At 54.8% G+C, this 13,472-nt stretch overlaps 1 protein-coding gene across 1 annotated transcript; it reads left to right on the top strand.

The window, feature by feature from the left end:
- The first annotated feature begins 113 nt into the window (after window positions 1–113).
- AJUBA (ajuba LIM protein) lies at window positions 114–10,859 on the top strand. Its single transcript, XM_079769634.1, has 8 exons — window positions 114–1,410; window positions 4,225–4,326; window positions 6,268–6,335; window positions 6,459–6,521; window positions 7,779–7,909; window positions 7,992–8,043; window positions 8,734–8,802; window positions 9,215–10,859. The coding sequence occupies exons 1-8, from the start codon at window positions 381–383 to the stop codon at window positions 9,338–9,340; spliced, it is 1,641 nt and encodes a 546-aa protein (XP_079625760.1). The 5' UTR covers window positions 114–380; the 3' UTR covers window positions 9,341–10,859.
- Window positions 10,860–13,472: the final 2,613 nt, after the last annotated feature.

The raw sequence follows: 13,472 nt of genomic DNA on the forward strand, positions 1-13,472 counted from the left end.
CCCGGAAAGTAGATCCGGCCAGGCAGACAAAAGTTTGGGAGAGAAGTTCCGTCCGTGCTGAGTGTGAGAGCGAGGGGGGCGGGGGCCGGGAGCAGTGGGGCGGCTGGGCAAATCGACGCGTGGACAGATAGACCTGCGGACGGGACAGCCGTAGGCCCTTCAAGCCCTGCTTCACCCCTGATGCGCGGGGGTTCGCAGCCCCTCTTGCTGGGGGATGCTGGGGGATTCCTGGCGCCGGGCATCTGGGCCGCCCGCTAAATCCTTGTGCCTACCCTGTGCCCCTGGGGAACCGGAGCCCGGCCGCAGGCAAAGAGAAGCGGTGGCCGAGACGCTGCAGGGTGCGGGGCAGGGAGGGGGCTGGAGGCCCCAGGCCCGAGGGCATGGAGCGGTTAGGAGAGAAAGCCAGTCGCCTGCTGGAGAAGTTAAGACTCTCGGACTCCGGCAGCGCTAAGTTCGGCCGCAGAAAGGGTGAATCTAGCCGGTCTGATGGGACCCCCGGGCCGGGCAAAGGGCGCCTGAGTGGGTCGGGGGGACCTAGAAAATCAGGGCCCCGTGGAGCTACCGGGGGACCTGGGGATGAGCCGCTGGAACCAGCCCGGGAGCAAGGACCCCTGGACGCTGAGCGGAACCCGCGCGGCTCCTTTGAGGCGCCGCGCTACGAGGGCTCCTTTTCCGGGGGGCCGCCTCCCACCCGGGCCTTGCCTCTACCTCAGTCCTTGAACCCAGACTTTCGGTTGGAGACCACGGCCCCAGCCCTAAGCCCCCGCTCCAGCTTTGCCAGCAGCTCTGCCAGCGACGCGAGCAAGCCGTCCAGCCCCCGAGGCAGCCTGCTGCTGGACGGGGCGGGGGCTGGCGGCGCCGGGGGGAGCCGACCCTGCAGCAATCGCACCAGCGGCATCAGCATGGGCTACGACCAGCGCCACGGCAGCCCCCTGCCCGTCGGGCCGTGCCTGTTCGGCCCCCCTCTGGCTGGGGCTCCGGCGGGCTACTCCCCTGGAGGGGTGCCGTCCACTTATCCGGAGCTCCACGCTGCCCTAGACCGACTTTGCGCTCACCGGCCCCCGGGGTTCGGCTGCCAGGAAAGCCGCCACTCGTATCCCCCGGCCCTGGGCAGCCCTGGGTCTCTCGCCGGGTCCGGAGTGGGAGCGGCGGGGCCCTTGGAGAGACGAGGGGCGCAACCCGGACGACATTCGGTGACCGGCTACGGGGACTGCGCTGCGGCCGCCCGATACCAGGAGGAGCTCACGGCGTTGCTGCGCTTGACGGCGGGCACAGGTGGCCGTGAGGTCGGTGCCCGTGGGGATCCCTCGGGGATGGAGCCGTCTGGTCTCGAGGAGCCACCGGGTCCGTTCGTCCCGGAGACCGCCCGACCCCGCCTGCGGGAGCCCGAGGCCAGAGAGGACTACTTCGGTGAGTGAGCTGAGTGGTTAGGGAAAGGACGGGACCCCGCACCGCATCTGCTCCTCACCCACCCGACGGCCCAAGTCGCCGGCCCCGGGTGGTTGGAGGCGGAGACGCGGGGCTAGAAAAGAGGCTAGAGGGTCTTCCCCTTCCTAATGGGTTTCGAATGGACTGGGGACACCTCTCCTGCTGAATTCTAATCCCCCCCGGATTCTCTCGTGAGCCCCAGTCCCCCAAGCTCTGGGATCTCGGTGTTTTCCGCGGTAGCAGGCCTCTTGGGGAGTGGACCGGTGGACAGTGCGAGCATCCCCCTCCGGCTCCCCCCGCGGTGGCGCTGCCCCTGCAGGCTTCTGCGCGCTGAGCCCCCACGCGGGCCCAGGCTCCGCCCGCAGGAATTTGGGGAATTCGCGGGGGGAGGACAGGGCGGGCGGGCCGCGTGCGTGCCGGCTCCTGTCCCCGAGCTCCAGGTGCCCGCGGGCGGGGCTGGCCGCGCCGCGCAGGGCGGAGGCGTGGGGCGAGGAGGGCGGGGGGCGGGGGACGGCTTCCGAACACGCGCGGAGCTGGGCCGCCGAGGAGGACATGGAGCCTGGGAGGGAGGAGGGGGCGCTCTGGGGCGGAAAGCAGGGACCCTACTGCTGCCCGCCCCAGCCCCGCTGGCTCGGTGCGTGCGTGGGCATTTAAACCGAGACCTGGCGGTGGCAGCTTCTGTTTCCCCATCCGGAAGTCAGGGCAGAAGGCATGACCGCCGGGTCACCATCACCCCGATGGCTAACCCAGTGTAACTGCCGGAATAACCTGGCCTTCCGCTTGGCCATAACCTGCTCAGAATTCAGCTATAAGTCGCCTCTTCTTTTTCTGTTGCTGTTAAAGGAAACCTGATCGTTGTCTCCCCCTGCCCCCACGTAGTTCTCTTTAAGAGTATTGATTTTATGTCTCAGCTATGGGGGGGATATTGGGGTCTTGAAATATCTTTTAGCCAAGACCTACAGGCACCCCTTCACTGTGTAAATACTGATCTGACTGTGATGATAGGAAGAACAGGAAGAAGTGGAGGGCTCACCCCCAGGGCTATGGGCCTCTTCAGTTTTCCAAGCATCTCCTCACCTTTCTCACCATCCATGTCCTGCTCTAGGCTCTATGGCTAGAAATGTGAGTAAGGAGAGGACCCCAGCCAGGGAGGGGGCGTTGCAGAGGAGGAACAGAGGTCGTAGGGCTGCAGACTGGAAGGGGCCTGCCTGGCCCAATTCAATCGCCCCCACCCTTTTCCCTCCGCCCTCAGAGAGGAAAGCCCACAGCAGAAGCTTTGGTCGAGGGAGACTAAGTAACCGGATGCTTCTTGCAAATTTTCTTTTGAGGCCCAGGAGAAAGGGGTGTTGGATGGAAAGAGGTCTCGTTGGCTAAACCATCAGAGCCAAAAGGAAAAATGAATTCAGATAAAGTGCAATAAAATGACAAGAAGAACCTAGACTTGGATTTCTGGGTTAGAGGAGGTGAGGCGGACATGCCTGAGCAGTTTGCTCTTATCTTCCCATAATGTCCCAAAGAAATGGCTCTGCCCGGGCCTCCTGGCATGGCAATCTTGGGGCAGATCTTCACTCCTATGGGGGGGGCCACATGTTGACCCCAGAGGGAGGGGCCTCTTCTCCCTGTGGGTCAGGTAGGCTCCTCTGTAAGAACCCCCAGCCTAACTGTACCCTCCTGCTCCTGTCCTCAGGAGGGGCCCTCTTCCTTGGCTACAGCCTTGCCCAGCTGCCAGAGGGTGGGAGCGGGACAGGCCTGGGCCCATCAGTTGCTGCAGCTGCTGCACGGGCTCCCAAGCCTCTGGGCAAAAACTGGGATGGGCCCCAACAGGCAAGGAGTGTGGCAGAGTGCCGAGGGGGAGAGGTGGGGCGGGGTGAGGCAGGCCCGTTGGGATCTGCTCCCCAAAGACAGGCCCTCACCTTCACTCATGGGCCTGGAATTGGGGAGTGGAGGGAGGAAAGAACACACCCAGGAAAGGCGGGTGCCAGAGCCAGGTGTATGCATTGGTGGGGTGGCGAGGGGGGGGAGGGGCTGGAGGGGGGTGGGGGGTGGAGGGAAGTAGTTCAGCTCTGACCCTCCCATGATGGGAGATGACTGAGAGACCTTAGGGGTTCTATCACCCATCCCCCACTTCCTATGCCACCCTCCTGGGAACACACCCTGCATTCTCAGCAGCCACCTCCCCACAGGAGTCATGCTCACATGGTCCCCCCTGCACAGCTCCCACTGCTGAGCCAGATCCTTCTTTTCCACCCTTGGAAGCCTGGAGGTCTGGAGCAGTGAGAAGCCGTTCTGTGGCTGAACACCAGCTCGTTTTACAGAAGGAGAAACAGGTCCCAGAGAGGCTTTCTAGGCCTGGCCTCCTTCCCCTAGGGAGTGTTTTTGAGCTGAGCCTACTACCGGGCCCGGATGGACTGGCATCTCTATTGCCCCACACAGTGCAGCAAGGATCATACTTCACCTGCTTGGTCTTTTCTCCCCAGTAGAAAGTAAGCATTTGAAGGCCAGGGACCATATCTTTGACATACCTCCAGTTTTCCACAGTATTGAGCACAGTATTTTTGTTAGGCACAAAATAGATGTCCATAAAATAAATATCTGTTGGTTAATCAATAAATAAGAATGGATCCACTCAGCCAAGACCTTGCTTCATTCCATTTCTTATTACCCTCTTTTCCCAGAAGGGAGCCCAGCAAAGGGAGGCTCTGACGGGTGGTACTTGGCACAATCAGGAAAGACCGGGAATCCCAGGTTTTGAGCAGGGGGAGTAGGATGTGATGCTGACAACATCTCTCCCCTCAGGCACCTGTATCAAGTGCAACAAAGGCATCTATGGGCAAAGCAACGCCTGCCAGGCCCTGGACAGCCTCTACCACACCCAGTGCTTTGTCTGCTGCTCCTGTGGTGAGTGCTGCCCCCAGATCTGGACCGGGGCCCAAGGCCTCCAGCACTCCCCACACACATACAGTCACAAGCGCCTAGGGAAGCAGGAGCAGAACTTGTGCCTCTTCATCCGCTCACGGAGCAGCTGTCCCCACCATGTGTCTGGACCGCCATTGCTGCCCCACCTTCTCTCTTGCTTCCCTTCTCTGTGCCCTACCTGGCTCTCTCGCTCCCATGCGGGGTCTGCTTTCTGGAGTCATCTTCCCTCTGTTCAGCCTCTTTCCTCCCCTCTCTTCCTTCCTTTTCTGCCTCCCTGCTTGCCCAGCCTGGACTCCTGCCTGACCCTCCAGCCTCTCCTCCCTAGGGTTTGGTTTTGGGCAGCCAAGTTGCCTAGGGCGACAGTGAAAGACTGGAATGTAGGAACGGCGGGGGTGGGCTGAGGGAGTGGGGAACTGTGCGGGGCAGAGAGGGGGGTTTTCTCCTGGCTGGTCAGAGTTCAGCCACCTCGCCAGAGTGCAGGCCACCGGGCCATGCCAAGCTGATGACATCATGCTCCAGGAATGCCCGCTGTTAGCTCAGGAGGCCCAAGGCAAGGGGGGAGGGGACCTGCTCCCCGTGGCCTTAACTCCCCAGCCCTGCCCTCACGTCCCTCATTACCTCCTCCCCACTGCTTACCCACTCTGATTCCTTTGCTAACCCTTTAATCTCCTATCTCTGCCTGTCTGACTCCAGCACTCAGTTTTTCTCACTCCTCCACACCTCAGCCTCTGCCTGGTTCTCTTTAGGTTCATCTATCTGTCTGTCCTTCTGTTTATAGGACCCCTTCCGGGTATGTCTCTTTTCCTCTGTACTCCCCTGTGTCTCAGGAGTTTCTAAGTCAGCTTTTCTAAACCTCTGGGCAGAGCTAGAAGTGGAGATTTTGGTGAGAAGAGGGCAAAGGTGGGAAAATTGCTCATTCTCCGCCATGGTCTCACTTCTCCCCCATTCCTGACAATTTAGATGCCCTGGAGAAGTTCCTAGGTGTTAGTTACGTGGGGAACGGTCCTGCCTTGGCTGCTCATAGGACATCCTGAGCTGCCTCTGACCCTGGAGACTGGGTCCCTCTAAGCTTGGGGAAGAGCCTAGTGCCGCAGAAAAGAGGACCAACTTTGCCCCAAACAAAGCACTTTGTCCTCAGCAGTAACTCCAATAAGTCCCGGCCTCCGCAGAGCCTGTCCGGGAGGGAGACCGTCAGGGCTAGGCGAACAGGAGAGCTATGCTCATGCAAGGAGGCTCCTAGGTTGAAAGGTCCCAGAGGGCAAAGCCTGTGACAGTGTGAGCATCTCTGTGCACATTGTACACCACCTTTTTCAGAGCTCCTTTTTTTGCTGTTGTTGTTAATCCTCACCTGAGGATATTTTTTTTCCATTGATTTTTAGAAAGAGTGGGAGGGAGGGGGAGAGACAAAGAGAGAGGAACGTGGCTGTGGGAGAGGCACATCAATTGGCTGCCTCCTGCACACCCAGACCGGGGCTGGGGATTGAGCCTGCAGCTGAGGTACATGCCCTTGACTGGAATTGCACCCATGACCCTTCAGTCTGAGAGCTGACTCTCTAACCAGCTGGGGCTTCGGAGTTCCTTTGACCGGGTACTCCAGCCTATGGTTGGCTTTGCTTCCCCAGGTGGCTCCCCCCCCCACCCACCCCCACGCACTGGGGAGGAAGGCACTCATTTGAGACAGAGTTACAGAAAACTGTTGAGGCAGCAGCTGGAGGAGCAGTGAGCAGAGAAGAGGGGAGATTGGCAGGAATGAGACTAAAGCAAATTGGAATTGTGTCAGAGGGGATTTTTGTGAGGGGAGGGAGGGGGATAAGCACCCAAGCCCAGATTTAAATACACGACACCGCCGTGGAGAGCATGAAGCCGGGGAGCCCTGTTCCTGGGCACCAGCTTAGGCTCCAGCCCCTTCTCTGCTGCTTCCAGGGCGAACTCTGCGCTGCAAGGCTTTCTACAGCGTCAACGGCTCTGTGTACTGTGAGGAAGATTATCTGGTGAGTGAGAGGGACCCCTGGGCTTAGAATTGGCTCCCACACTAGGACCCCCTTTTTGGTGGCCCATTGGGGTTCCATCCATCAGGTCATTCTCAGTTTATAACATCCACCCTTGGTCTCTAGTTTTCAGGGTTTCAGGAGGCAGCTGAGAAATGCTGTGTTTGTGGTCATTTGATTTTGGAAAAGGTAAGCAAATGGCTTTAGCAGAGACTGTGAGTGAGACTGAGGGGTGGAATCAGGGCCTAAATGGATACTGAGAGGGGGCGGGGGCGGAAGGGGACACTTTGAGCAGATGAATCACTTTCATCCATTCCTTCCCAGAGGAGCTGTTGAGAGTGGCTTCTCTGCCTCTGACATCAAGTCCTGACCCCTAACCCTGCCACCCCTAGACCTGTGTGATCGGGCCCCTCCCTAATCCTGCAGGCACGGCCTGGCCCTCCACCTGAGCTGGGAGTGTGGGGTTCTGGGTTTGAATCCCCCTCTGCTACTAGCTAGGGTCAGCTGGAACTCAGGTTTCTTTTCTATAAGAAAGAGGGATTGGATTAGATCAGTGGTTTTCAGCCCTGGCAGCCTAGCAGATCACCTGAGAAGAAGCAAAGAAAAATGCCAAAGCCTGGGTCCTCACCAGACCCTGTGATGAATCCGCCTGGATAAAATTCTGGGGTGGCACCCAGGCTTTGCTGGTCTTTAAAAGCTCCCTGGGTTAAAAAAATATATATATAAATATAAATAAATAAATAAATAAATAAATAAATAAATAAATGCTCCCTGGGTGTCCCGGCCGGTGTGGCTCAGTTGGTTGGAGCATCATCCCATACACCAATATGTGACTAGTTCGATTCCCAGTCAGGGCACATACCTAGGTTTCAGGTTCAATCCCCGGCCAGACAAAGTGTGAGCAGGAGACAACTGGTAGGTGTTTTTCTCTCTTTCCCTTCCTCTCACTTTAAAATCAATAAAAGCATGTCTTCAGGTGAGGATTTTAAAGATAAAAATATTAAAAGCTCCCTGGATGATCCTTATGCAGCAAGGGCTGAGAACCACTAGCCTGTTTGCTCTCTAAAACCTTTTTCAGGGTTTCTGCCTCCACTTTTTAAAACATTGATTTCTAGAGAGAGAGGAAGGGAGAGGAGGAGAGAAAAGCATCAACCTACTGCCTCCTGCACTCCCTCCACGAGGGATCAAGCCTACAACCCAGGCATGTGCCCTAACTGGGAGTCAAACAGGCAACCTTTCAGTGCATGGGACAATGCCCAGCCAACTGAGCCACACCGGCCAGGGCTCTGCCTCCCCTTTAAGGCTCTTTGGTCCCCTCAGATTCCATAGCATTTTCTGGAAGGATAGCAGGGGGTTGGGTGAGTTTTGTGAGAGCAGCAGGGAACATGAGTAGCTGGGAAGGTGGGACTGGAGGGAGACTGATTCTCCTCCCACCCCCTGAGCCAGATCCTACAGGCAATGGGCAAGTCCTATCACCCAGGCTGCTTCCGATGCATCGTGTGCAACAAGTGCCTGGATGGCATCCCCTTCACAGTAGACTTCTCCAACCAGGTGTACTGTGTCACCGACTACCACAAGTGAGTCCACCCCTCGCGGTATGGTGCGGAACTGGGCTCAGGATTTCCGAATCTCAGCTCACCTCTGCCCTCTCTCTTTCAGAAATTATGCTCCTAAATGTGCGGCGTGCTGCCAACCCATCCTCCCCTCGGAGGTCAGTATGTCTGGGTTCTCCTGCAGGGCAGCCAGTGCTGCTGCCTCTGGGGAAGGGATGGGAACGTGCGGCCCGGACTCCCTTGGGATGCTGTGGTGCTGAGGAATGTACTCTGTGAAGATTCCCGTGTGACTCTGCTCTCAGGGTTACCACCCTGACCCTAACATCCGGGCCTGGACATGTCTGACAGCCTCACTGGGCCCAGGCTCTGTCTCTTCTCTCCCAGTCCAGGGAGGCAGACTTTCTTTGAGGTCAAGGTCACCAGAGGCCAGAGTAGGGGCTGGAAAAAGGTAGGGGGAAATCCTCAGGGCCTGTAGGAAAAGGTTGGAAATGATTTATCCTGTGTGTGCTGAGGTTATGCTTAGCCAAAGACAAGGAGGAACCAGACCCTATTGGACCTCCTTGTCCCCAGCTTAACCTCCTTTATTTATGCCGCCTGCCCCTTTCCCTCCCCTCTGCTTCCCCTACAGCTGGTAGAGATAGGCAAAGCCAAGCCCCTGGAGACAGGGAAAGGGAGGGGGAAGTTCCAGCAGGATTTGCAAAGCCCATCGGAAAGCTACAGATGATTGCAGAGAGGCTCTGGAGGCCTTTGTATGATCTTCCCGTTGGGTGGGAGGGGCCTGTACAGGGGAGGGTGAAGTTGGGGCTGTCAAACTGCTCTCATCTCCATGGGGGTCTGCATTATTTCAGGGCTGTGAGGACATTGTGAGGGTGATATCCATGGACCGAGATTATCACTTTGAGTGCTACCACTGTGAGGTGAGTGTTGGGGGCCCGGACTCCTGGGAAATTGGAATGGGGCCCCGGGAAGAGTCAAGCCCTAGACCTGACTGTAGGAAAGTGCAGACCATGAACTCTAGGAAAGTGCTCTGACCTATCTCCAGTCTCCAGCTCATCCTCCAGCCACTCTCTCTGGTCCCAGTTGTTTTGTCCTTTCTGAAAAGGGTCTCCTGGTATCCACTGGAGATGGGAGCCTTTCTTATTATTTTTGCTATAGCAGCGACACCTGGTGTCCAGCTGAGGTATTTTCTCAGGTTTCTCTTCTGGGAGTCCATCCCTTCCGACCCACCCTTTTTTCTCCTGGTCGTTAGAAGTCTGGGGTTGAGAAGGGCAGACTCCTAAATGTCCACGGTGCCTGGGCCGAGGTGAACTAGGCGTCCCTTTCCCCTAGGACTGCCGGATGCAGCTGAGTGATGAAGAAGGCTGCTGCTGTTTCCCTCTGGACGGGCACTTGCTCTGCCACAGCTGTCACATGCAGCGGCTCAGCGCTCGACAGCCCCCTGCCAACTATCTCTGAGCTGCAGTCACTGCCGCTGCATCACCACCACTGACAAAGTCCTCTGGCCAGTGGGCCCCTGAGGCCAGCTGAGGCAAAGGATGTACTTTGCAGGCCTGGCAGAAGAGTCCTTTGGGGAGGGCCCCAAGGGCCAGAGACCCAAAGATCATGACATTCCAAATGGATGGTGGAGGAGGGACCTTCCAGTTACCATGGTGGGGGTGACCGGCCTCCTTTCCACATGTGCAGCCTGTGCTGTAGCATGTGCTTCAGCACACACAGGCGGCTCCAATACACTGTAAAGGCCTGATTCCAGTCTGTATCTCCAGGATAAGCCTGTGCGTAAATCAGGCAACGTTGTCCTGGATTATAGGAAGGGAAGACATCATGGAAGCTCCTGACTATTTTGTACCCCATACATGGGGTCAGATAGGAGGGCAACCAGGTTCTTACCACACCACAGTATCTTATTTCTGTATCTAGATGAAGAGGTGGACCTTATAAATGTGTTACTTCTTGGCCACCTTCTCTCTAAGGACTAAGAGAGCTGCTCACCTCCAGGCTGGGAATAGAGACCAGCTCTAGGTGGGCCTGCTGCCGGTATTGCCTGATTCTCAGGGACTCACGTGAGCCCGGGAAACCTAACGGGGTGCCTGTACTTCTCCTCAGCTGGTGGAGGTGGTAATGAGTGGGTCTCGGGGTATGGAATTGCTGGGGGAGACATTTTTGAAGCTTCAAGCTATTCACACTCCCCAGGTGTAAGTGCATCGAGCCCTCCTGCCCAGTATATGCACCCACGGGCGTATTCTCACACACACATACTCACTCCCTTCTCTCAGGTCACTCTTGCACCTGGTTCCCTTGCAGCAGCTCACTTCTCCAGAGCTGCCGCCTTTCAGAGGGATCCAGGATTACATCTACTGTAACTCCCAAACTCTGAGGTTCTGGGGCGCCAGAGGGGCAAAACACTTTGACTCGGTTCTAGTTCACTTTTGCTGAAATTCGTTTACCTAAAGCTAGATCTCTTAAAACCGTTTCACTGAAAACCTGTGTGTTTAAAGTTACTACCACTGCCAAAAGCTCAAATCCCTTTTGGGTATTTTTTTATTTTTATTTTTATTAGCCATTTAGGTATTCTATTCTTTTTTGTCATGCTTTGGGTATTTCAAGGATTTATATCTATTCATCCAAGAGTACTTCTGAATTATCAGTAACATAAATTTATCAAATTTGCAGCACTTTGTAAATGATAAGATTGCTTCCTCCTACCTTTATGTTATTTACTGTTCAAACACTTTTTTTAAAAAAGCTTAAAGTTTCTAGCAATAAATATAATTGGTACAGACATTTTGTGTATCTTTTTTTGTGTGTGTTTCTTAATCCAATATTCCTTTACAAATTAGATGCCTTGAAAAAAAAAATGAAGCTCAATATGATTTTATGCTTTGGTCTAACTTCTACATCCATGCTGTTAAAATGCCAATATATCCGAAGCAAATGAACAGGCATGTGGCTTATTCAGTTGACTAACAATTCAAGGTTATACAGATAGCATCATTAAAAAGTGAAAGGGTGAATCTGCTAGATCCTTTTGAAAATGCTGCAGATTTGATAAATATTTATTTTAGACTAATTGTCTCTAGGTAAATTGGTTTTAGGCAAATTAATCCGATAATTAATCTTGGATCTTTAGTCTTCATTCTCTATCACTTAGAATTTCACAGTGGAAATGATGACTCCTGAGAACAGACATTTCACACTTAGGGGTTATTCTAAGATGACTGTGCCAGCCATCCAGGGAAATGCAAAGAGACCTCCATGTGAATGTGAGTGAGAGAGTTCAAATTCATACCACTGACTGCCTGAGGAGGGGTGGGGGAATGCACTTTTTTGGAGGGATAAATGTTCTGATACTAGATTACTTGTTCTACAACTGGGATTCTGAACTATTATTATTAAACTAGAGGCCCGGTGCATGAAATTCGTGCACGGGGGTGGGGGGGTGTCCCTCAGTCCAGCTTGCACCCTCTCCAATCTGGGACCCCTCGAGGGATGTCCGACTGCCCGTTTAGGCCCGATCCCACCGGACATCCCTCTGACAATCCAGGACTGCTGGCTTCCAACTGCTCGCCTGCCTGCCTTCCTGATTTCCCCTAACCGCTTCTGCCTGCCAGCCTGATCACCCCCTAACCACTCCCATGCCAGCCTGATTGATGTCTAACTGCTCCCCTGCCAGCCTGTTTGCCCCCAACTTCCCTCCTCTGCCGGCCTGGTCACCCCTAACTGCCCTCCTCTGCAGGGTTGATTGCCTCCAACTGCCCTCCCTTGCAGGCCTGGTCCCTCTCAACTGCCTTCCCTTGCAGGCCTGGTCCCTCCCAAATGCCCTCCCCTGCTGGCCATCTTGTGGTGGCCATCTTGTGTCCACATGGGGGCAGGATCTTTGACCACATAGGAGCAGCTATCTTGATCTTGTGTGTTGGAGTGATGGTTAATCTGCATATTACTCTTTTATTAGATAGGATAGAGGCCTGGTGCACGGGTGGGGACCAGCTGGTTTGCCCTGAAGGGTGTCCGGGATCAGGGTGGGGTTCCCTTGGGGCATGGAGAGGCCTGGGTGAAGGGCCTGTGGTGGTTTGCAGGCCAGCCACGCCCCTGGTGACCCAAGCAGAGGCCCTGGTATCTGGAATTTATTTACCTTCTACAATTGAAACTTTGTAGCCTGGAGTGGAGCCAAGCCTCCTGCTCCATCCGTGGCTGCCACCATTTCTGTTTGGATTTGTTTACCTTCTATAATTGAAACTCTGTATCCTTGAGTGGAGGCCTGGGCCCGCCAGAGTGTGTGGAAAGCTTGGCTTCCTCTGTTGCTGGGGAAACCCAAGCCTCCCTTCTGGTAGCCATCTTGGTTGGGGTTAATTTGCATACCTGCCCTGATTGGCTGGCGGGCGTGGCTTATGTAGCAGAGTGATGGTTAATTTGCATATTACTCTTTTATTAGCGAGGACTAGAGGCCTGGTGCACGAAATTCGTGCAAGAGTAGGCCTTCCTCCCCCCCCCCCCCCCCCCCCCCCCCCCCCCGCTGCCAGCACCAGCTTCCCTCTGGCACCCGGGACCCGGGCTTCCCCCAGCTTTGTCCAGAAGGTCGTCCGGTCTAATTAGTACGTTATGCTTTTATTATTATAGATAAGTGAATACAAAGACTGTGACTGGGAAATTTTCTCAGCAGGGTGCTCCAAGCCTGGGAAATCAGATAAGTGTGTGCAGCTTTATATCCATCTCTTCGGTTCTGTCTTTACTCTTAGGAGTCTTGTCTACTCCGTCATTCTGATCCTTGTGCTTTACTCTGATTTCGAGCTCCATCTGCTGCTGACTGGCTGATTCGTATCTAGGTCTCTGCTCACCAAGACTCTTCTTGCCACTGTGGCTACTCTCTCCTTCCTGAGGGAAAACAGTGCTAACATTTGATGAGGACAGGCCCAGGGAACAGCAGGCCCAGCCACCCTGCATTACCGGCAGGCTCCAAAGTGTACCCTGCATCGCAAGAGTTTCCCTTCTTTCTACGTACTGGGAGGCTGCTCATCCTTAATAGTTCTGTTTAACATTTACAGTTGGAAGTGAGGTTCATAGGGTGCTGCCAAGGATACATCATCAGGTAGACTGTGGCAACTCACCACCTGATTTTCATCAACAGCCACTAAGCCTAAAGCGGGGTAAGGGAGAAAATGGAAGGATTATGGATCCATTTTGTGTCTCTTTAGAGTCACAGGACAGGGTTCATGCAGGCTTTCGCAGGAGACGCTGGGTGTTCGCTTTGGCTAGGCCTGTTTGTTACGGGCTGCTCTCTCCGCCTTACTCCTCAGACATGTTTCCCCTTTCACCATCTGGAGCTCTCAAGACTAGGAAATTTATAGTCAGGCCGGAGACAGTCCTCAGCCAACGAGGAGGACACTTTGTTTCTATTTTGTTTGTTCGTTTATTTTGTTCTGAAGATTCCACATACAAGTGAAATATGGTATTTGTCTTTCTCTGTCTGACTTATTTCTAGGGAAAGAGCTAATTCCAGGCACATAAAGCCAATTGGTTGGTCCTTGATATTATACCTATACAGAGGGAATAAGGACACTATTAGACCTGAAGTAAAAGGATTGGGGGGAAC

Source organism: Cnephaeus nilssonii, assembly GCF_951640355.1.
Source record: "Cnephaeus nilssonii genome assembly, chromosome: 4".
Lineage (NCBI taxonomy): Eukaryota > Metazoa > Chordata > Mammalia > Chiroptera > Vespertilionidae > Cnephaeus > Cnephaeus nilssonii.